Source organism: Nomascus leucogenys, chromosome 15 (assembly GCF_006542625.1).
Source record: "Nomascus leucogenys isolate Asia chromosome 15, Asia_NLE_v1, whole genome shotgun sequence".
In the NCBI taxonomy this organism is placed as follows: domain Eukaryota; kingdom Metazoa; phylum Chordata; class Mammalia; order Primates; family Hylobatidae; genus Nomascus; species Nomascus leucogenys.
In genome coordinates, this window is record NC_044395.1 from 60,989,077 (window position 1) to 61,012,168 (window position 23,092).

General features: G+C 49.7%; 1 protein-coding gene and 1 long non-coding RNA gene across 2 annotated transcripts in view; one reads left to right on the forward strand and one right to left on the reverse strand.

Annotated features, from left to right (window-relative positions):
- The window catches only part of DGAT2 (diacylglycerol O-acyltransferase 2), a 32,508-nt gene extending 25,138 nt beyond the window's left edge, over positions 1 to 7,370 (reverse strand). The window contains exon 1 of the mRNA XM_030828685.1: positions 6,991 to 7,370. Within this exon, the coding sequence (XP_030684545.1) occupies positions 6,991 to 7,111 (121 nt within the window). The 5' untranslated portion in view covers positions 7,112 to 7,370. The remainder of the gene's footprint in view (positions 1 to 6,990) is intronic.
- Positions 7,371 to 7,456: 86 nt separating this feature from the next.
- Positions 7,457 to 18,858, forward strand: LOC115838547. The gene is made up of 4 exons (XR_004033563.1): positions 7,457 to 7,608; positions 11,077 to 11,828; positions 14,161 to 14,570; positions 18,670 to 18,858. It is a non-coding gene; the product is annotated as an uncharacterized LOC115838547 (long non-coding RNA).
- Positions 18,859 to 23,092: the final 4,234 nt, after the last annotated feature.

Sequence of the window (23,092 nt, forward strand, 5' to 3'; positions counted from 1 at the left end):
AGGCCCCAGAGGGAGGGAGAGAGAAGGGTGGAACCCAAACACTAACATTCATACCAGTGCTTTCTAAGTACCCTTTACACCCCAGGCTCCGCACCAGGAGGGGAGCTTCTAGACTCTGCCTCTCCTCTGCTTCTTGGGCATCTGCTAGAGGCTGAGTTCTGCTCTTGTGCTGCCCACCCAAGATATGGCTGGGAGACAAAGCTGCGAACAAGTAATACAAAGGATCAGTCAGGACTAGGAATCCAGGGGAGGCCCCCAACCCCCACAGGAGGGTGTTCTTAGGGATGCTTTCCAGGAGGAAGGTACAGGGGCAGGACCCCAGGTAGTAGAGTCCTGCAAAAGGCATTGCAAAGGCCCGAAACAGAGAGAAGACAAGTTTGAGGCATTAACTGCAAGTAGTTTAGTCAGACTGCGCACAGAGACTGTGAGTCTAGTTGGAAAAGTAGAGAAACAGGGAGGCATGAAGGACTGGGATGCTAGGTCTAGGAGTCCTGGCCTCTACCCTGAAGGCAGAGAAGCCAGCCAGTCAGAGCCCACTCCCTCCACTGGTGCCTAAGAGCCCTAAGGCAGCTAGCTAGCTATCGAACTGATCCCAAAACGCCAGTGAGTTCTTTACGGAAAAGATTAACAATCCCCTTTAAGGGTTCTGTTTTGCAAATGAGGTATCCTTAAAGCAGGGCCCACTGGGACATCTGGCCCAAAAGGGAAGGCAAACTACTGGAAAGCCAGCACACAACTATGCTAGGTGTGCCAGGTGGGAAGTGGGCCATCAGGACCCTGCAGGGACTGTCAGTCCTCAGGGCCTGCTGCAGGGAGCCAGGCATCCTGAGGATCTGTAGACTTGCTAGGGTCCTAAGCCTCTTCCTCCCCTCTCTAGGTTTCCCCATTAGCACTAAATTAGGAAGCTGGGGTGGATTAGTTGAAATCTGAGTGCTGCTAACTTGGGGCACCTGTGCTCTGCTAGAATCCACTAATGAATTTTTATCCACAGAAGATCTCCCTAAAGGGAATATAAGCCCATCCTCGGGCTACTCCATACACCTGGGTTTTTGTGTATTCCGTTTTCATCAAGTAGAACTTTCACAAAGTTCCAAGAGGTAAAGCCAAGGAAGTGAGACTCTCAGAATGCCATGTTCCTGATACTGAACATGGAGCTACATCCAGGACCCTGGACATGATTGCTGAGGACCCCAGGGGCCCACTTCCCCCACCCCACCCACTGTGACCAAGCACATTCAAAAAGTAGCTACTGCAGTGGAAGGGGTTGCCATGGCAACACTACTAGCTTGTGAGTAGGTCACCAAGGAATCTCCAAAATACGTCCCCATCACAATATATGGGCGAGCATGGGGTGACAGGTTCTTCTGGGGCACTTACCTTGGCCCCAAGTGGATGAGTGCACCATTTTCACAAGGAGAAGCTGAGGCCAAGAATGAGTAGGTGGCTGACCTCAAGAGTCCCACAGCAGTTAAGGGACAAGAATGGAATCACATTTCTCCAGCAGGGATGTAAGGAAGCCAAGGAGGTCATCTCAACCAGTCCTCCTCACCGTGCAGATGAGAAGGCTGAGGCCCTAAGAGGCAGTGTTATGCCCAAGGTCACATGGGAAGCAGAGGCAGGGCTTAGAATGGCTAATTCTGCTCTAATAAGAAAAGGAGTTTGTGTTTCCCATTTCTATTGATTTACCCAAAAGGTTCACAGGTTTAGCCTCTCTGCATCTGCACCATAATCTGCACAGGTTCTTATGACACTTTTGCTCATTTCATAGATGAGGAGACTGAGGGTAAGGAAGGGTAGTGGCTTGCTGAGGCTGCAGAGCAGTTCGGTCGCCAAGCAGGAGCTGGACAGAGCCCAGGCCTGACTCCTACCCCTGGGCCCTGCCCATGAGGCCCTCAAATCAGCCAGCAGCTCCATACCAGGAGGCCCTCAAAGTGCTGGAGGCCAATAAACTAACTGCACCAGACTCCTTTCCCATGACCTCTCAAGTCTTCCTCCTGCTGCAGACATAGGTGAGCCACCACAGGCCTGGATCCAGCATCCTCTCTGTCTCTCTTGTCTCTGGCTCTCAGTACACCAGGACCTCAGCCTCAGTTGGTCACTCAGAGGCCCTGCAGTCAGTCTGCCTCTCCCATCCAAATGTCGTGCCTCTATTTATGCTATTTCCTGTACCTGAATGTTCTTGCCTGTCTTGCTGATGTCTATTCATCTTTACAGATCCAGACTGAATGTCACCTCTTCCAGGAAGACTTCCCTGACCTCAGGGTGATCAAGCTCCCCGGTCTCACCTCTTTGCAGTCTTTCCTGTCATTGCTCAGATCACTCTGCACAGTCATCTTGTATACATCCCCCTGGTCTCACTTCCTCAAACGCAGGGACTGCAGCTGACACACAGAAGGTGCTCAATCAATAAAATGAAGGGTCCACAGCCCAAGTCCCTTCCTCAGTGAAGCCTTCCTGGATGCCCTAGAGCAGGGTCTGCCACTCTCTACAGTGTTGGGGGCCTGTTGGATGTGTAACACAGGACAAATGACAAGGACTAACATGACTGTCACAAGTTCACAAACACTCACACTCAGGTTAACCCAAACCCTCCATCCTTGAGAATCTGAGAATTCTGACCCTATTTTCCAGATAGAAGGAGTGATATCCCCAAAGAGGAAGTGAACCCTTCAGCCACATCCCAGAAAAAAGTCAGTCCTGGAACCCCAGCTCTCTGGCTTCTAATAGGCCCCGGGAAGCAGTAAGGGTGACCATTGAGTCTGGCTCTGCCCACTTGCCACTCAGCCTTGGAGCCAGCTCCTTGCCAGACTGGGTACCTCCAAGGCAGGGAACAGCTGCAACCCCAGCACCCAGTCCCTAGCACAGGTGGTTACAGGTACAGAGGAGGCCCAAGGAAGGCTTGAGGAATCACACTGAAGTTAAAAGCAGGGCTTCCTCCAAGAGGAATGGGGCAGTCCCATTAATGATTCCTTCATTTAACAGATACTTACTAAGTACCTATTACCAGTGCCAGGCACTGTGCTAGATGTCACAGCACTGAGAAAGACAGACAAGGTTCCTGTTTCCAAGGGACTGATATTCTTTTTCTGTTTGTTCTTTTTGTTTTGAGATGGAGTCTCACTCTGTCACCCAGGCTGGAGTGCAGTAGCACAATCTTGGCTCACTGTAACCTCCTCCTCCTGGGTTCAAGCGACTCTCCTGCCTCAGCCTCCCAAGTAGCTGGGATTACAGGCACGCACCACCACACCTGGCTAATTTTTGTTATTATTAGTAGAGATGGGGGTTTTACCATGTCGGCCAGGCTGGTCTCAAACTCCTGACCTCAAGTGATCCTCCCGCTTCGGCCTCCCAAAGTGCTGGGATTACAGGTGAAAGCCATGGCACGCGGCCGGCCAAGGGACTGATATTCTTATGGGGGAGACAATTGCTTAAACAGATAAGCACACATGAAAATTTAGGTAGTGATAAAGGCTATAAAAATAAAAGAAGATGTGGTGATTGGGGGTGGCTCTCTAGATAGGGTGGCCAGGGAAGACCTCTGAAAGGAGATTGACTGTTCTGAAGCCAGCCATGCAAAGACCTGGGCAGAAAGGCAGCATATGCAAAGGCCCTGAGGTAAGACTGAATTGGGAGTAACGCTGCAGGAACAGGAAGACCACCATGTGTCTGCAGCATGGTGGGTGACATGCTAGAGAGGAAGTTGTGATGGCAGTGGAGGCTGTTCACCTGGGGCTTACATCATAGGCCAGGAGGAAGAGTTTGGAAAGTCTGAAGTGTGACTGAGTGTGGGTAGGGGGCAACTGGCATTCACCTGGCAGCCAAAGCTCTGGGGGATCTTAGTGTCTCTAATCCACTAAGGCAGGCTTGGGGAGCTTCCTCAAAAAGTTTGAGAAGGGATGAGCTGCCACCCGCATCATGGAGACAACCTTCACTCATTCAGCAAACCACTGAGCACCTACAATGCACAGAGCCCTGCACTCAGCCCTTCACGGCCTTGCAACCCTTCTCTTGGCTTAAGGAGTCAGGCCACAGACTGGGAGATGGATCTGGGTTCTAGCCTGGCTTTGATAACCCTGGGAAAGTCCCTTCTTTCTGGAGACCCCAGTGATCCCATCTGTAACATGAGGGTTGGGCCCGATCCAACACTAATTTTTACAACTCAAGTACTTGCTGTTGAATTTGAGGGCAGGAGGGTGGAGGTAGGGCAGGAGGGTGGAGGTGGGGCAGGATTTCAACACTGGCCACTGAGTCACCGAGCCTGTTAATACAACATTACTCTTGGCCCTCCTTTCTCAGCCTAGATGAGCCCTTGGTGACGCAGCCCCAGAGTGGCCTCTATTCAGCTGGGGAAGTGATGTAGGTGAGGGGGGAAGCCACATGGAATTGGAGAGGGAAGCATGAGAGTAATGTTCTCATTCTGACTTAGGACTAGGTTAGGTGATTGTCAACCCTAGTTCCCAGTTACCCCCAACAATCTAGCCACTTAGTTTGAAGCAGATCCACAGTGATGTGGAACTCCATCCTCACCCACCCCAGCCTGTTGCAGTCCTCAACAGCTGTCAGAAAGGACTCCTCTGCTACATCAAAACTTGCACCCATCATCCCACTCCTGTTCCTGGCCTCACTCTTTGGAGCCACACACAACAAATCAGCTCAGAATTTTACTGGGACCACCAACATCTCATGCTAGGTCCTGTGCTGGACCCTGAGGACACAGGCAGGTGTCAGAGGGCTCTTCTGAACGAAGAGCCCCCAATCCAAAGGCAAGGATAAAGAATAGGATGTATATCCCTCCTGTCCTGATGAACTCTGCAAACTCCACGTCTGGCACAGGACAGCCCTCCAAAGATTAGGAAATATCAACACAGACTCCCGCTTCCCCCAGCATGCACCCACCTACCCATACTCCCACAGCTGGCCTTTTTTTTTGGCCAAGAAACCAGATGCCAAGATATCTATTTCAATCTCTCACCCATCACAGGACTTCCCTTCACAGAATCCATGGTCTCTACTTGAATACCGTCACTGACAGGCTGTTCACCAGCTCACAACAGTGGGACCTTATCCACAGAGGCAAACTAGGCCACTGCGGAGTATCTTCAAGGACCAAGGATCTAGAAGGCAGGTCTAATGGAGATGCCCAGATAACAAAATGTGCTTCAGTGCCCTCCCCTACTCCGCCCAATCTTTCACCAAAGTAGATCCCAGAAAGCTGAACTGACTGGTTTGCATTTCATACCAGCCCTTCCTACGTTCCATGATGTAAATCCTTGCACCCAGTTTAAAAAAAAAAAAAAAAATGTTTTCAAGATCTGATAACAATATGGGGAAATGTTCCTGACATGATATTAAGTGGCTTGGTTAAAACCATTCGCTAGAGTACAAGTTCTCCTAAGGAACAAACTCTAAGTCAAAAACATGACAGCCAGGGTCACTGCCTCCTGGAAGACACAGCTCCCAGCCTGTGGATGGCAGAGCCGAGGGAATGGGGTCTCCAGGAAGCGCTACCACAGAGAACATCCCTATCCCACTGCCCAGTGCAAAAACATTTTTAACAGCATGAACAAGGGCAAGTCCCTTCATCCACTGATGTCCCTAAGGACATCAAAGGACACAGGGAACAGAAAAGGACTCAAGTGAGAGAAGGGGCTGTCAGAGGCTACTGGCTGGATGCATGGGGCAGCTCAAGCTGCTCGCCCCCGAGACAGGGCAGCAGCTGGGTTCCTCTTTAAGGGCTACGAGCAGCACCCACACCAAGAGGGGCAGATAACCACAGCGATAATCACACAAGAAGCAATGCCAATGCCTCGGTCACAGTTAAAGTGTGGTACAGCTGCAGGGTGGGTTATTGCAACCACTAGGACATTGCGAGTGATTCTGATAAACAGAAGGGAAACCTCGATGTTACATTAAGGGGGAGAAAACAAGATTCATAACTATATCTACAGCATGTCCTCAACTGTATCTATGCAATGTGTATAAAGAAAATGATCAAGAGATATACTAAAATGCTAATAGGAAGCTATCTTTGGATAGTCGATTTACCAGACTTTTTTTTCATTTGTCTATATTTTCAAAAATTCCATAATTAGCAAGCTTTATTTTTATAACAAAGGTGGGCGGTGTAGGCGACCGTTAGTTACTGAAGAAAAATCCCTGTCAGAGAGGCTCAGCAAGCAGAATACAGACTTAGAAGGTGGAAGAGGAGCTTCATGCAAGACACGCACGCAGACCAGGACAGCTGTGATGACTTCCCAGGGTCTACCGGATTTGTACTTGAATCCAGGGGTCAAGGCATCAGCTAAGGAAAACTTAGGCATGCTTCCTCCCACTTCAGTTTCTCCAGCTCTAGGTAAGGGAGGTGGGGGTTGGAAGAGCTGCTCTTCCTCGCTTGGGAAAAGCTGCGGGGGACGGGGGGCGGGGGTTGATTTCAACTCTGCGCGATTCACTGAGGACCTCAGTTCTACCTTGGAGGACATGCAGGGTCCTCTCCGCTGCCTTCTAAGCATGCCAGGCTCAGAGTTGCTGCTATGTGGGCTCCAGAGCCTGGGCGAGAGGATGGGTGTGGGACAGAGGTCAGGGCAGACACACCTGTTCCAGTCGGGCATGTTCCCCGTCTGGTGGCTGTCTCAGGAGAGTGCAAAACCCATATCATCCTGCCCCATCCAGTCTATCACTGCCAAAGCTCGCTCTACCTGGTGAAGGGAGAGGGGAGGGAACTGCCAGGGGTCACCAGCCGCAGTGGGGGCTGAGGAGGAGTTCTCAAATATCCCTAATAACTAAGAATGGTGGGTGGTACCACTCCCACCTCACGGATGAGGGAAACAAGCCGGGGGCGGGGGATGGAAAGCGATGTAACAGAGGTCGCAAAAATTGATGAGTGCCAGAGTGGAGAATGAACGTGCACTCATCAGCACCCACCAGCCTGCCACAGGGCCCTTTCCAGAAAATCTTCTCGCAGGTCCATAACCCCTGCGCGGTGGCACTCACCCCATCTCCCAGATCCCTCGCGCGACAGCGCAGGTCCTCCGTGAGAGCGCTGGCTCCGGTCAGCCTCGGCCTGACGCTCCCCGCGCAGGACCCCGGAGTAGGCGGCTATGAGGGTCTTCATGGCTGAAGCCCGCCCAGTCACGGCCCCGCGGGAAGCCGCCTCACCCCGCGCCCCTGGCCCATGCCCCGGCCACCGGGGCCAGGGCTTCGCGCAGAGCACAGGGGTCCCCGGACGGCGTCGAGGCTGGGCGGCTAGGACACCTGAAGCTGCGCCGGCGACCAGTGGCGGCGCGAAAGAAAAAGCTTAGAACCCAGCAGAAGCGGCAGCCGCGGCGCTGGCGTCCCGGAGCGCGGCACTTTATCACCTCACAACGGGGCAGGCGCCGACGCGGCGGGCGGGGCGGGCCGTTCCAAGCCGCCGCCCGCGCCACTTGCTTGTGGGGGAACCGCACCTGAGGCTCTGCTCGGCGCTGGCCCGGGGCTGGCCAGCAGCCTGCTCCGCGCGGATCCGGGGAATGCGTGAGAGGAGAGCAGCTCTGAGCCCTCCGTCCAAGGGGCGCGCCCGGTTATTCCCCTCGCTCCCTCAGTCCGACCCCGGGCGCTCCCCCGCGGAGATTGGTACGGCCCGGCGGCCAGTACCTGGGCGGGGAAAACCAAGCACGTGCGGTGCAGGCAGAGGGCGTGCAGGGGGTCGGACCTTTACTCTTTTGGCGGGGCTGTCCTTTGGCAGCAAAGATGCGAAGGTCCCGCTTTTGGTCACTGGTATCAGGATTAGTTCGGTTAGGGCTGGGTATCTCAACCACCCAAACTGCTTCTGGCTTTCCATCTCTTTAGGACCCAGCCAGATCAGCCCAGGTTCTGCCCTTGGGATGCTCACGCTGGGGGGCAGCAGAGACAGCCGCACACAGTCACTGGTGACAACGAGCCAGGACAAGCGAGAAACCAGGGGGCTATGGAACCACAGAGTAGAGAAGACTCTGCCCTGGACTGGGGGAGTGGGGGCGCTGGTGCACTTCCCAGAGAGGTTGGTGCACAGCAGGTTTGGAATCAGACTAGGAGTCCAGTTCTTGCCCTGCCTCTCTTGAGCCTCAGTTTCCATATCTGTAAAATGGGAATAATAATTATTATTTTTGTGAGGTACTTTGAGAAGTAAATGAGATAAGGTACAAAAAGAGCCTAGGTAGTGTCTGGCACATAGAAAGCATTCCAGAATGGTTTGCCCGTTAATGAATAGGAATTTTGCAGATGGAGGGTGTGAGGGCAAACCAGAAAGATAGGCATAAAGTGTTAGAAAAGCCAGCATGTTTGGGGCAGGGCTGGGGGACCTGGAGTGGCTGGAGCCCAGGCAACTGTGGAAAATGAGGCTGAAGTGAGAGGCGCGGGTGCTTGAACTGGGAGAGTCTTGGGAGTGCCACTCTTGAGATATTGGGGGGGAGCTGGGTCTTGGGAGAGCTTTAGTAGGGAAATGACTGGTCAGGTGGGTTTTAAGTGTCCTTAGCCATGGTATGGGAAATGGACAGGAGAGGCTGTAAGCCAAGAGGGCAGTGGGGAGGCTGTGCGGCGGGGGGAGGAGGGGATCCGTGTGAGAGAGGGTGAGCCTCAAGGCACGGCAGTGGTAGAGGGAATGGAGGGAAGGCCTGATCTAGGGAAGAGCACAGGAAGCGAGATCCACCAGCATGTGGTGGAGCGACTTGTTGGATGGGAGGCTCAGGGAACGAGTGGGGACAACAAACATGTCAGTGATAAGACAGATTTCTTAGGCATAGCTGAAGCGAGCTAGCTGTGGGGTCACGCCTAAGAGGAGAGGAATTCCCTGCCTTTGTGGTCTTTACATGTTCTCACAGGGGGAGAGGAGAATGACAGAAGTTACAGGCACAGGGCTGCAGGTAATAGATGCCTCTGGTGCAACCTAGAGACGCTTCCATTTGTTCAGCCCTCTCAAGGCCACAGGGGTAAATCTCTCAACCATGTCACTGGGCCCCAAGGCCCGAATTGGCCAAGAGTAGAAAGAAAAGCATTCTAGGCAGAGCTCCCAGCATGTGGTGAGGCCGTGAGGCTGGAAAGATCTTAGTGCCTTTTAGGAAACTGAGGGTAGGCTAGTGGCATGCCACATGTGGGGGATGGGGGGAGACATGGGGACTGGTATGTGCAAAGGCTGGGAGGTAGAAACAGGTGTGGTTTATTTTTGGGCAAAGAGGAGTGAAGCCAGGAGGATACCGAAGGTGCCAGTAAATCCTGGCATCCTCTCCTCAGAGAGGGTGCTCTTGGAGGCAAGACTCCTGCTGGCCTGGAAGATCCCAGGTCAGTCTGTGGCTTGTGCCTGCTCCAGAAGGGTCTCCTGTGGAGGAGGCCTGGGCTGGAACTCATGGCCCACCCACTCACCTTGGGCAAGTCAGTATCGCTATCTTGTCTAGGTTTCTGTTTCTGCATTATGAAATGGAGGTGACAGTTTCTGTTTTGCTGACTTCACTTGAATATTTGAGGATAAAGTGAAATCACAGCATGTGAAAGAGTGTTATCACTGTGCTGTAATGTAAGAGATCATTGTCTTAAATGGCAAGATTTGGGGTTACCAAGGCCTATTTGAAACATTCAGATCCCACGTTCATCTACTTCAGCACATTTCTGCTATGCACCTTCTCTGGGCCCGGCCCTGGTTAGGACACAGAGGGTAATCGGACTTAGTCCCTGGCTTCGAGAAGACCCAATCAAGAGATGGTGTCCTGAAGCCAATGATCCCAAGACAGCCAGCCTGTGGCACAGGGTAACATGGAAGGCTATGCCAAGTTTGGCCTTTCCCCGTGTGCTGTCACTGTCTGCCTGCCTCTCCACGGGGCGAGGCGTTTCCCAAGGGCAGGAACCTCATCACTCTATGTCCCAGTGTGGGCCTCGCTCAGCATAGATGCTTAGTCCAGGGTGGATTGCCCTCTGAAAAAGTACAGTAGAGTCATAGAGGAAGTGGAGGGAATGGTAAATTGGGAAGGTCAAGAACAAGTTATATTGCCGCGGACCTAAGATGAGAAGTCTGATTCTGTGAGGCAGGGGGAAAGGGGAAAGGTGTCAGGCAGAGGGTACAGCATGGACAAAGGCCTGGAGATGGGAACCCTGTGAGCACCCTGGTGTGGCTGAAAGAAAGATACGGGCAGAAGAGGGGTAGGAAATGAGGCTGGAGAGGTTGACAGGGCCCAGATCTGAACGGCCTTGTGGGTCCTGCCAGGAAGCTTGGACTTCATCCTGTGGGGGGATGGACCAAAGGAGGGGTGTGAGCAGAGATGCACCTTGATTGGATTGGTAGGTTAGAAAGATAAGCTGGGGCCCGGCGCGGTGGCTCACGCCTGTAATCCCAGCACTTTGGGAGGCCGACGCGGGCAGATCAGGAGGTCAGTAGATCGAGACCATCCTGGCTAACACGGTGAAACCCCCTCTCTACTAAAAATACAAAATTAGCCAGGCGTAGTGGCGGGTGCCTGTAGTCCCAGCCACTCAGGAGGCTGAGGCAGGAGAATGGTGTGAACCCGGGAGGTGGAGCTTTCAGTGAGCCGAGATTGTGCCACTGCACTCCAGCCTGGTAGCCTGGACGAGAGAGCAAGACTCAAAAAAAAAAAAAAAAAAAAAAAAGGGAAGATAAGCTGGGTTGGTGGTGTGGAGGTGGGTGCTTGGGGAATAGGGCCATAAAATCTGATCCCCAGCTTGGGCCCTTCCCATGTGGGAACATCTGTGAGAGGACGCAGAGGTGAGTCCAAGGGCTGAGAGGCACAATTGCTTACTTCTGTGCCACCTCACAGAGCAAGCAGCCCCTGGCATCCCAACTTCTAGAACACTCCTTCCCCTTGGCCTCCAGCCGCCATTCCCATGGGTACTGCTTAAACAGCTTGGTCCAAATTGGATTTGGAATGAAAACCAGACCCAAACTTAGAGTAGCCCGGAAAGGAAGTTTCATGGCAGCTTCCTGTGTCCTGGGACTGTTTTCCCCTGTGTGAGGTGGGGCAAGGGGGGCTCACACCAGACTCTGACTTCTCCTGGCCCCCTCCCATGCTTCTTGACATTCCTAGACTCCTATAATGACCAGCCCTGACCTTCCTGCAGGTGTGTGAGCAAAAAAGCTGTGAGAATGTGTTCTAGGAGCTGGCTACCTTTCCTTCATCATCTCTCAACCCATGGGTATATTGGGAAAATCAGAGATTGGCCAAGTCATGCCTCCAAGAAGGGCTTGACCAGGGTGGGCTTTGTGGTCCCACCAAGAAGCTTGGACTTCATCCTGTTGGGGGATGGACCAAAGGAGGGGTGTGAGCAGAGAGGCATCCACAAGGATGGCTCATCCTCCACCCACTTCAATCACCAGTGTTGTACTGCCATTGGGGATTACACGTGCAGCTTTGTAGCTTGTGAGAGGTTTGACGCATGCACCTCTGAGATATGCTTCAGTGATACCAGTCTTAGCTCCTCCATCGCACACATGAGGAGGGTAAGTGGCCAGCCTATAAGGCAGAGAGGACACTTGCCCTAAGAGAGGCACAGGTAGAAAGACAGAAACAAACGTGTACCAAGCTCTCTGCTCTGTGCTAGGCCCTGGCTTGTGTGAGCTTGCCCAGTCCTCACAGCCACCACACAAGGGGTGATCACCCCCACCCCTTTGCACATGGGGTGCAGGGAAGTAAAGTGACTTGTCCTGGATCACACAGGGAGTAAGTAGTAAAGCTGAGATTCACACCAAGTCTTCCGGGGCCTCAAACCTGTATGCTTTTCCTGCCTCCCAAGGCTGGGAGAGGGAGCACCTGTAACAGCAGAACTACTGGATAAAAGCAAATTCGCATCCATTGCCTCCAAAGCCCTGGGAGGTTAGTCCAATTTTGCAGTTGGCAAAATGAAAGCTCAGGGAATCCAATAGCTTGCCAGATGGGGTTGGGATGTAACCAGTTCTCATGCCTCAAGGCTAGGGCCCATTGGGGTTAAACTCCTTTCAGTGCTCAACTCACTTGGAGAGTAGGCGGGCAGGGTTCTGGCAAGCAGAGGCAGCCTGGCATGGCCCTCTAACCTAGAAACTCACCCGCCTCCTTACTCACAGGAATTTGCCAGCCAGAGCAGCTGTGTGGCATGGCTGCACTCTTCTTGGAAGTCTTTGCCTCCCATGTCCAAGCCCCCTACTGTCCCTCTTCCTGGTGACTTCCCCACATGCTGCTGCTGCTTGGTGGTCAGGGGCCTGATGGTATATAGTCTTGGGTAGCAGGCTACAGAGTCTGGACTTTATTCTCAGGGCAATGGGGAGCCATAGAGGTTTTTAGCAGGAGTTTTATGCTTTAGAAAGATCATTGTCCAGGCAAGAACATCTTTAACTGTCATCTCCATGGCACCCTTCCTAACTACCTCTGCCTTATATTAGTCAGTGTCCCTATGGGAAACAGCCCACCCAAACTGGGTAATTTGAGGACAGTTTAATACAAAGACTGTTTGCAAAGACGTAAGCAGGCTATAGAGAAAACTCAAGGGATGGTGCGGTAGCCCAGGACTAGTCACCTCATAGGGGGTCTGGCCTGAAGAACTAAGAGGAGGACACTGCAGGTGCAATGGGGGCTGAGTGGAGAGGGCTGCCACATGGAAGCTGTGGCCTTTGCTGAAAAGGCACAGACAACCCACAGGGACCTGGGTTATCTCCAACCCAGGTCCTTGTCTTCTGCCAGAACTATTTTTTTTTTTTTTTTTGAGATAGAGTCTTGCTCTGTTGCCCAGGCTGGAGTGCAGTGGCGCGATCGCAGCTCACTGCAACCTCCACCTCCTGGGTTCAAGCGATTCTCCTGCCTCAGCCTCCTGAGTAGCTGGGACTACAGGCACATACCATCATGTCTGGCTAATTTTTGTAATTTTAGTAGAGGTGGATTTTCCCCATGTTGGCCAGGTTGGTCTTGAACTCCTGACCTCAGGTGATCTACCCACCTCGGCCTCCCAAAGTGCTGGGATTATAGGTGCCACCGCACCTGGCCTGCCAGAACTTCTAATTGACCAGAGGGTAAGGCAGCCTACAGATGTCACACAGAATATCTAAGGGGAGTGCGAGTGGAGAAAGGTGGAGTGGGGCTGGGCATAATGGAAGGTGGACAGTGTGTGGCCCTACAATGACCCTCCCCACCTCTGTGCTAGCATCTGACTTCCAGCTTCCCTCTTTCAGAGCATCTGAAACTCTTAATGTTTATACAGCTGATTCTTTCTGGAGAGGATCCTTGAGGGCCAAGCAGAATCAGAGTCCTTTCTGTGTCCCAGGGCCCAACACTGGGCCTGGCCTACAGGAGGGACCTGGATGATATTGGATGGAAGGGAGGGAGGCAGGTGAGAGGAAGGAGAGAGATAATGACGACACAGCCTGAACTGAAGGGGTGGCAAGGCAAAAGAGAAGCAAGGGTGGTTTTGAGAGATGCTGAAGCTTTAGAGTCTCTAGGACTTGATAGCATGGATGTAGGGCTGAAAGGAAGGAAGGGGGTGATTGAAGATGGCTCCAGGTTTCAAACCAGAACCCAAGAGCACAGACCTCCCAGCTCTAAGGTCAGGCCTTAGCAGAGCTTGGTAATGACCTTTGGCCCTATCTTGTATGACAGGTCTGGATGACAGTAGAGGAATAGAGCAGGGCTGAGACCCTTGGGAGCAGCCCCAGGCTTGTTTTAGAAAGTTCTGTTGCAATGTGTACAGACAGCTCCCCTTGCATCATTCTGCCCGCTCGTTTCTTACTCAACTCTTTCAAGGCCTTTTCCCTGCAGGAATTGGGGGGTGGGGTGAGGGTGGGGGAGGGGATATTACACAGACAGCTCTCAGTACATTTATTTCTCATCTGCCCTTCTATCTGGCCGACCTTTCCTGAGACCCCCCATCCTTGTGCTGGGTGCTGTGGGTACAGTTCTTGCTCCTCAGGGGCATTCTGGGGGAAGAAACAGACACCTAAAATGACAATTATTATTCAGCAGTAGTTTCTAGCTTTTTAAAAGCAGTGAAACCATTTCTTTTTTTATTTTTTTTTGAGACAGAGTCTCCATCTGTCGCCCAGGTTGGAGTGCAGTGGCACAATCTTGGCTCACTACAAGCTCCACCTCCTGGGTTCACACCATTCTCCTGCCTCAGCCTCCCAAGTAGATGGGACTACAGGCGCCCGCCACCACACCCAGCTAATTTTTTTTGTATTTTTAGAGACAGGGTTTCGGCATGTTAGCCAAGATGGTCTCAAGCTCCTGACCTCATGATCCGCCCATCTCAGCCTCCCAAAGTGCTGGGATTACAGGCATGAGCTACCGCGCCCGGCTGAAACCATTTCTTCAAATACAACCTTGAGAGCCCAAGAAGTGACAGGGATGACAGGCTGCTGGGGTGGTCCCACAGTTCCTCAGGGTTTGTCTCTCAGTTGCCCAGCCCACACACCCTATCCCCAGGGCTCTGTGGAACACAGTTTGAAACTCCCGCTGCACAGAATAGCAAGTGCGGGGCTGGGGGACGCACTGAAGACAGGCATTCAGGCAGATGCCCCCCGCACACTGTGGAAAGGCACCCTGGTGGGCTGGCACCTGGTCAGACCCATCTTCCTGAGCAGGGGCACTGGACAGGTTTGTTGGTGGATCATTTTTATATGAATACATATGTCTAGACAAGGCACTTCTCCTGGTCCATCCACCCCAGACCCTGACTTGGCCCCAGACTGAATAAGCCCCCATTGCCACATGTTAATGTTGCTTGCTGTGTTTGAGCCTCAGTTACCCTGTGCTCCATCCAAATGGGAATAAGTATCTTCCTCCTAGGGTTGTTGTAAAGACTAAAATAATAAATGTAAAGTGCCATATGGACACAGTGGCTCATGCCTGTAATCTCAGTACTTTGGGAGGCTGAGGCATGAGGATCAGTTGAGCCCAGGAGTTGAAGACCAGCCTGGGCAACACAGACAGACCCCATCTCTACCAAAAAAAAAAAATTACCTAGGCATGGTGGCGTGTGTCTGTAGTCCCAGCTACGTAGGAGGCCGAGGTGGGGGGAGGGGAGGATTGCTTGAGTGCAGGAGTTAGAGGCCACTGTGAGCTATGATCGTGTCACTGCACTGCAGCCTGGGCAACAGAGCAACACCCTGTCTCTAAGTGAATGAATGAATGAATGTAAAATGCCCAGGACAGGGCCTGGCATATAGTACTTGACAAGTTGTTACCAGTAGAAGTATTATGATTGAAAATAAGGATTAGGAGGACAGGTTTGCCTGGAGCTCTGACATCTTCTCCAAAGGGCTTTGAACAAACATAAAGGGAGGGAGAAGAGTAAAATGCCTGAGAAGGCAGTGGAACTGGAGGACACTAGAAATGACAAAGAACCAGGCATCTTAGCATAGGAGATGACCACAATTCACAAAGGAAAATGCAGTATAAGCAAGTGTCCTGGAAGGAGCAGAGGCTCAGTAATAGTAGCCTTAGTCAGAGGAAACTGGAAATGTTGCACGCTTGACTCAGCATCTTTCCTAAGCAAAGGTCCCTGTGGCAGGCCCTGGGCTGCCCAGTGCAGAGATGTGTAAGACCCAACACTGCTCTCAGGGAACCTGCAATCCAGGGAGGATTGAGCACTTTTGAGCACGGACAACAGTAATACAGGGAGGAAGTTAGAGATGTCAGTAAAAGAGGGTTCTGGGGGAATCAGGAACACAATTTGTGGAGAAGGAGTGGGCAATGAACTGCGTCATATCTACATAAATAAACCACTGTGCTATACTATGTTGTGGCAGTTTTCAAACATCAGCAGAGGGCTGGTTAAAATATAGCTTTCTGGGTTCCACCCCCAGAGTTTCTGATTCAGTAGGTTCTGGAGTGAGGCTGAGAATATGCATTTCTAACAAGTTCCCAGGACATGCTGATACTGCTAGTTTGAAGCCCACATTTTGAGAACCGCTGCTGAACTGCTTTGCAGTGAGACTACAGTGGAGCATGGGACTGCTCTGCTGTATTAAATTGCTCCAACTGCATCTCAGAGAACCTGCAGATTACAGAATCTGTAATCTCGAGGAAATGCTGTTCAGCTGGAGAAGCGTTGGGAGACTGGAGGTGGGCTAGTGCCATCCTGATTTTTCCAAAAGGAGAAGCAACAGTTTTCATGAACTATAACAGGCAATATAACAGGTGTTAATCTTCAGTGAGTATTTACTGTCTGCCAGTTACTATTCTAGGTTCCTTACATGGGTGGATTTAGTTAAGCCTCACAACAACCCTTTGGAGTAGATACTATAAGAGTCCATTTTTCAGATGGAGAAATTGAGACACAAAGAGGTTAAAAAAAATTGCCCCAGGACCGGGCGTGGTGGCTCACGCTTGTAATCCCAGCACTTTGGGAGGCCGAGGCGGGCGGATCACGAGGTCAGGAGATCAAGACCACGGTGAAACCCCGTCTCTACTAAAAACACAAAAAAATTAGCCGGGCGTGGTGGCGGGCGCCTGTAGTCCCGGCTACTCAGAGAGGCTGAGGCAGGAGAATGGCGTGAACCCGGGAGGCGGAGCTTGCAGTGAGCCGAGATTGCGCCACTGCACTCCAGCCTGGGCGACAGAGCAAGACTCCGTTTCAAAAAAAAAAAAAAAAATTGCCCAAGGTCACACAGTTTAGGAAGTGGCAGAGCCAGGCCGGGCGCGGTGGCTCACGCTTGTAATCCCAGCACTTTGGGAGGCCGAGGCGGGCGGATCACGAGGTCAGGAGATCGAGACCACGGTGAAACCCCGTCTCTACTAAAAAATACAAAAAAATTAGCCGGGCGCGGTGGCGGGCGCCTGTAGTCCCAGCTACTCAGAGAGGCTGAGGCAGGAGAATGGCGTGAACCCGGGAGGCGGAGCTTGCAGTGAGCCGAGATCGCGCCACTGCACTCCAGCCCGGGCGACAGAGCGAGATTCCGTCTCAAAAAAAAAAAAAAAAAAGGAAGTGGCAGAGCCAGGATTTAAGCTGAGATGGTCTCGCTCCAGAGACCATGCTCTATAATAGCTGCAAAATCCTGGCCATATTCTGAGGTCAGTTGTATAAACTGCATTCTATAAAGGATGCTCTGTGGCCCTCAAGAGAAAAAACAAACAAACAAACAAACAAAAAAACAAAACCCTGCGCTATCAGGAGCTACGATTGAGTCACCGAGGAGGGGTGGTATCCATGTATCAGTTTTCTTTCCAGTGGCCTCTCTAGATTCCCAAACTGGCCTAGGACTAGGTCTATTGTATCAGCAGAGACCTGAGCAGGGAGGTGACCAGCAGGCCAGTGTTGGCCCTACTAGGGAGGAGGAGCTGCCTCAGGTAGGAGTTCATTCTAGAGTGAAGTTTCCTGGTCACTCCAGGCTCCACCTCAGCCTGGCCTTATGGATTTTTTTTTTTTTTTTTTTTGATAAGTGACCTGAACAAGGATGCTGACATGAGGCATACAGGAAACACAAAGAAAGGCGGAAAAGCAAATATTTTGGTTGAGATAACTGGGATTAAAACACCCTGAAAGCCTGTAGAAGAATGTGAATCTGCAGGATGGTGTTGATGAGGAAGAACTATAAAGTCAGGTTTTGACTGAATGTCTCTCAGCCTCTTTCTTTGGTAACTTTGGCCTCCCCCAGGCTGCTGGGTATGCTGGGTCATGAAATTGAATAGGGTTGGGTTTTTTTTTAATAGGCTGACTCTCTGAGAAAGATTGCTTGTGCTCATGGACACATATAAAAACATTCACACTGATACCTCCATGCCCAACAACCAGGAAACAGTTCTCTCCCTCTCTCTTCTGCCTTGGGCCATGCCACCTTGCACAGACAGCTGTACTACCCTCTTCACTGGTCCCCTGTCTCCAGATTCCCAGAATAAGCTTTGGAACACAGAACCCAACCATTGTTTCTCGTGGTTCCCCATAGCTCTTAGGATGAGGCCCCAGCTCCTTAACTTGGCATTCAAGGCCTCACATCATTCTGTTCCTGCCACTCTCTCCAACCGCCTCCACTCCTCTCCCACCGCCGTGCTCTGATGTGGGTCCAGCTCCCTAGGCCCATCAGGTCACTTGCTGTGCCCCTGAACGTGCTTTTCCACCTCTGGGTCCCTGCCCACACTGTGCTCTTGAACTCAAGCCGTTCCCCAAGCTCCCCCTTTTTTACACCCTGTCCATCTGTCCTGTCTTGATGCATCTTCCTCCAAGAAGCCTTCTTTAGAACCACACATACCCCTTTTTAAAACTTTCACTTAAACTTTAGCACTTCTGCTGCTTGCTGCACAAAAACAAACAAGCAAACAAACAAACAAAAACTTTAACACTGGGGTTTGGGCTAGAAATTTGGGAGTAGAGTCCTTCCCTGCTAGAAGTTCACAGCTTGGAGAAGCCACATTTTGGAGAAGCAAACAGTTTGTTTTAAATATATATATTTGAGATGGAGTCTTGCTCTGTCACCCAGGCTGGAGTGCAGTGGTGCAATCTCAATTCACTACAACCTCTGCCCCCGGGTTCAAGTGATTCTCGTGCCTCAGCCTCCCGAGTAGCTGGGACACCTGGTAATTTTTTTTTCGTATTTTTAGTACAAAAATGGGGTTTCACCATGTTGGCCAAGCTGGTCTCGAACTCTTGACCTCAAGTTATCTGCCCACCTTTGCCTCCTGGAATGCTGGGATTATAGGCGTGAGCCACCTCCAATAATGTATCTGTCTACATTCCTCCCTCTCCACCTGACGGTAGGCAGGGACAAAGCTGATTCTGAGCAGATCTGGCACAAGGAAGTCACCAGAAAACATTTATGGGTTCCTCAAGGGTAAAGACTGGATCTTATCCATCTTATTGCCCATTCCTGCCTCTGCAATCATGTGCACTCTGGGAACTTGGAAAATACACTGTGGCATCCAGTATTAAATCTCATGGTACCTAGAATGACTGTTGTCGTTCATTCGTCCATTTATTCATTCACTCATTCATTTAACATAGTTATTATATACATGCTCTTTGCCTTGCAAGACCTGTGTAGGTATTAGAGATACAATGGTGAGAAGAAAACAGACCCAGTCCCTGGCTTCCTGGAGCTTCTGAAGTTCAAGGTCAAATTGAGAGGAGGGAGTAATCTGCATTGGAGTTGGGAAGAGACCAGAGACTGATAGGAATTTAGCCCTGACCTTGTTCATAACAGTATACATGCATCTTGTTATTTAACCTCTACAGCAATCTTGGAGTTGTGAGTTCACAACATTAAAATATAAATGAGTAAACTGAGGCTTAGAGAAGTGGTAGCTAGTTAGAGGAAGAGCAGGGACTTGAATCTTGGTTATTTTGATATCAAAGCCCTTGCTTGTTCTTATTCTATTTACCTGGGCTTGAATGGAAGAACGGGTGGAGTGGTGGGGTGAAGAGGAGAGAGAGAGCCCTGTGTCAGATGGTGTCCAACGTGGCTTGGACAGAAAAGCCTAAATGTGGGGGTTTTCCAACACTGCCATTGGGCAATCTCCAGAATTAAGTCCATGGCCACCATTTCTTGTGTACCTGATGTTGAGAAACAGGCTCAGACCTGAGATAAACTTGAGATTTTGAACCTGGTCAGTTAGCACAGTGTGGCCTCTGCCAGGCTAACCCCATCCACTTAGGGCTGAAGGCTTGATCCCCACGGCAGTTTGAACACTGTGTAGCCCTTCCCTTCATGGCTGCCCCAAACCTCACAGTTAGACCAGGCACAGATGTGGAAGAAACGACTTGGCTGTTTCTGAGGGCCTCCATTAGGACATTTCATAAGATATCAAATATATTAGCATAAAGTTGTTCATAATAGTCACTGGTTTTTCTTATAATATATGTAGGAGCTTTAGTGATATCTCCTTTTCATTCCTGGTATTGGTAATTTGTGTCTTTACTTTTTTCTTGACCCATCTGACTAGAGATTTATCCATTTTATCTGTTTCATTAAAACCCTTTGGTTTCAATGATTTTCTATATGTATCTGTTTATCTGTTTTCAATTTCATTTACTTCTGCTTTTATCTTTATACCTTCCATTTGCTTTGGCTATATTTTGCCCTTTTTCTTAAGTTTAGATTATTGATTCGAATCCTTTTTTATTATTTTTATTTTTTCTTTTTCTTTCTTTCTTCTTTTTTTTTTTTTTTTTTTTTGAGAGGGAGTCTCGCTCTGTCCGCCCATGCTGGAGTGCAGTGGCACAATCTTGGCTCACTGCAACCTCTGCCTCCCAGGTTCAAGCAGTTCTCCTGCCTCAGCCTCCTAAGTAGCTGGGATTACAGGCATGCGCCATCACACCCAGCTAATTTTTTTGTATTTTTAGTATAGACGGGGTTTCGCCCTGTTGGCCAGGCTTGTCTCAAACTCCTGACCTCAGGGTGTCTGCCCGCCTCGGCAGTGCTAGGATTACAGTTGTGAGCCACCACGCCCGACCTTTGTTTTCTTTTGCAGTTCCCAGCACTCTTTATCTCTTTGTGTAAATCTGAATTTCCATCTGGTATTATACCTAAATAATTTCCTTAACATTTCTGGTTGTGTGGGTCTGCTGGCAATTAATTCTCTTGAGCTTTGTCTTAAAAATCTTTATTTTTCGATTTTGTTGTTTGGTGGTTTTTATATCTAGGTGGGTATATATTTTGTATTTATCCTGCTTGGGGCTCTCTGGAATTCTTGGATCTGTGATTTGTTGTCTTTTATTAAATTTGGAAAATTCTCGGCCATTGTCTCTTTGAACTTTCTCTCTTTTTTCTTCTCTCTTTTTCCTTCTAGAACTGCAATTACATACATATTTAGACTGATATTGTTCTACAGGTCTTAGATGCTCTGTTTCCTGCCATGCCCCCCAACTCATACATACTCTTTCCATTTTGCTTTTTTTTTTAAAATTTATTATAAAAACAAAAAATGGGATACATATGCAGAATGTGCAGGTTTGTTACATAGGTACACGTGTGCCATGGTGGTTTGCTGCACCTACTGACCTGTCCTCTAACTTCCCTCCCTTCATCCCCAACCCCTAACAGGCCCTGGTGTGTGTTGTTCCCCTCCCTGTGTCCAATACACACACTTTTTTATCTCTGTGTTGCTGAGCACATCGAAGGACTACTTGATCTTTGATTTGTTGTTTTTTATTTCTAGCACTTCATTTGACTTTTTTAAAAATATAGTTTTCATCTCTCTGCTAAAATTCCCCATCTGTTCATTCAGGTTGTCTGTCTTTTCCATGGATCCTTTCACTTATTAATCATAGTTATTTTAAAACCTCTGTGTTACACTTCTAACATCTTTTTTTTTTTTTTTTTTTTTTGAGTCAGAGTTTTGCTCTTGTTGCCCAAGCTGGAGTGCAATGGTGCAACCTCCACCTCCTGGGTTCAAGCTATTCTCCTGCCTCAGCCTCCCAAGTAGCTGGGATTACAGGCACACGCCACCATGCCCAGCTAATTTTGTATTTTTAGTAGCGTCGGGGTTTCACCATGTTGGTCAGGCTGGTCTCGAACTCCTGACCTCAGGTGATCCACCTGCCTCGGCCTCCCAAAGTGCTGGGATTACAGGCGTGAGCCACCGCGCCCGGCCCCAACATCTTATGGTTTCACTCTTCTTTCAGTCTGGTTCTTCTGTGTGTTTTATTTCTTGATAATGGATATTTTTGTGTGTGTGAGTATCACCTGTTTTTTGATGGAATTTCAAATATCATGTATATTTCTAAGAGAAAAAGAGGCATGCCTCTTTTTCTCTTAGACAGTGTGGCTTTTGAGCTGATCTAGTCAGAGTTGAGCTAGGTTTGGGTTTTGTTGTTGCTATGTTTGCAAATTTTTCTAGTGGTTGACCACTGCTAACTTGTGCTGAGGGGAGAGACTGGAATGTCAGAGGATTCTTTTCAATGTTTCTTTCTTTCTTTTTTTTGTGACAGCTTTATTGAGATTTAATGCATATACCACACAATTCAGCAATTTAAAGTACACAATTCAATGGATTTTAGTATGTTTACAGAGTTGTGCAACCATCACCACAATCAAATTTAGAACATTTCCTCATTTCAAAAAAGCAAAACAAAAACACACCAAAAACTCTGTAGTTGCCAAGGCCTGGAGAGAAGGGAGAATAGGTATGAGGTTTATGGTTGGGGGGATTAAAAAAAATTCTGGAACGAGATGGTATTATTTGTGCAACATTGTAAATGTAATTAATGCCACTGAATTATACATTTTGAAATGGTTAAACTGAATCGCGAAATGTGATCTTTTCTTTCTGATTTCTCTCTTAGCATGTTTCCAAGGTTCATCCTCATTGTACCCTGTATCAGTACTTCATTACTTTTTTACTTTTTTTTTTTTTTGAGACGGAGTCTCGCTCTGTTGCCCAGGCTGGAGTGCAGTGGCACAAACTTGGCTCACTGCAAGCTCCGCCTCCCAGGTTCACGCCATTTTCCTGCCTCAGCCTCCCGAGTAGCTGGGACTACAGGTGCCCGCCACCATGCTCGGCTAATTTTTTTGTATTTTTAGTAGAGACGGGGTTTCACTGTGTTAGCCAGGATGGTCTCGATCTCTTGACCTCATGATCCACCCACCTCGGCCTCCCAAAGTGCTGGGATTACAGGCGTGAGCCACCACGCCCAGCCAGTATTTCATTACTTTTTACGATCAAATAATAGTCCATTGTAGGGATGCTAATGGCAAAAACCTCAATGACTTTCACACCAACTTAACACCTTTTGTTTATCTGTTCATCAGTTGATGGACATATGGGTGGTTTCCTCCTTTTGGCTGTTATGAATAGTGCTGCCATGAACATGTGTGTACAAATTTTTGTGTGAATATGTTTTCATTTCTCTGGGGATAAACCTAGGGGTGAAATTGCTAAATCCAATGGTAATTTGATGCTTAAATTTTTTATTTTTATTTATTTTTTATCTTTTTGAGATGGAGTCTCACTCTGTCGTCCAGGCTGGAGTGCAGTGGCACGATCTCAGCTCACTGCAAGCTCTGCCTCCTAGGTTCACGCCATTCTCTGGCCTCAGCCTCCCGAGTAGCTGGGACTACAGGCACCTGCCACCACGCCCGGCTAATTTTTTTTTTTTGTATTTTTAGTAGAGATGGGGTTTCACCATGTTAGCCAGGATGGTCTCGATCTCCTGACCTCGTGATCCACCCACCTCGGCCTCCCAA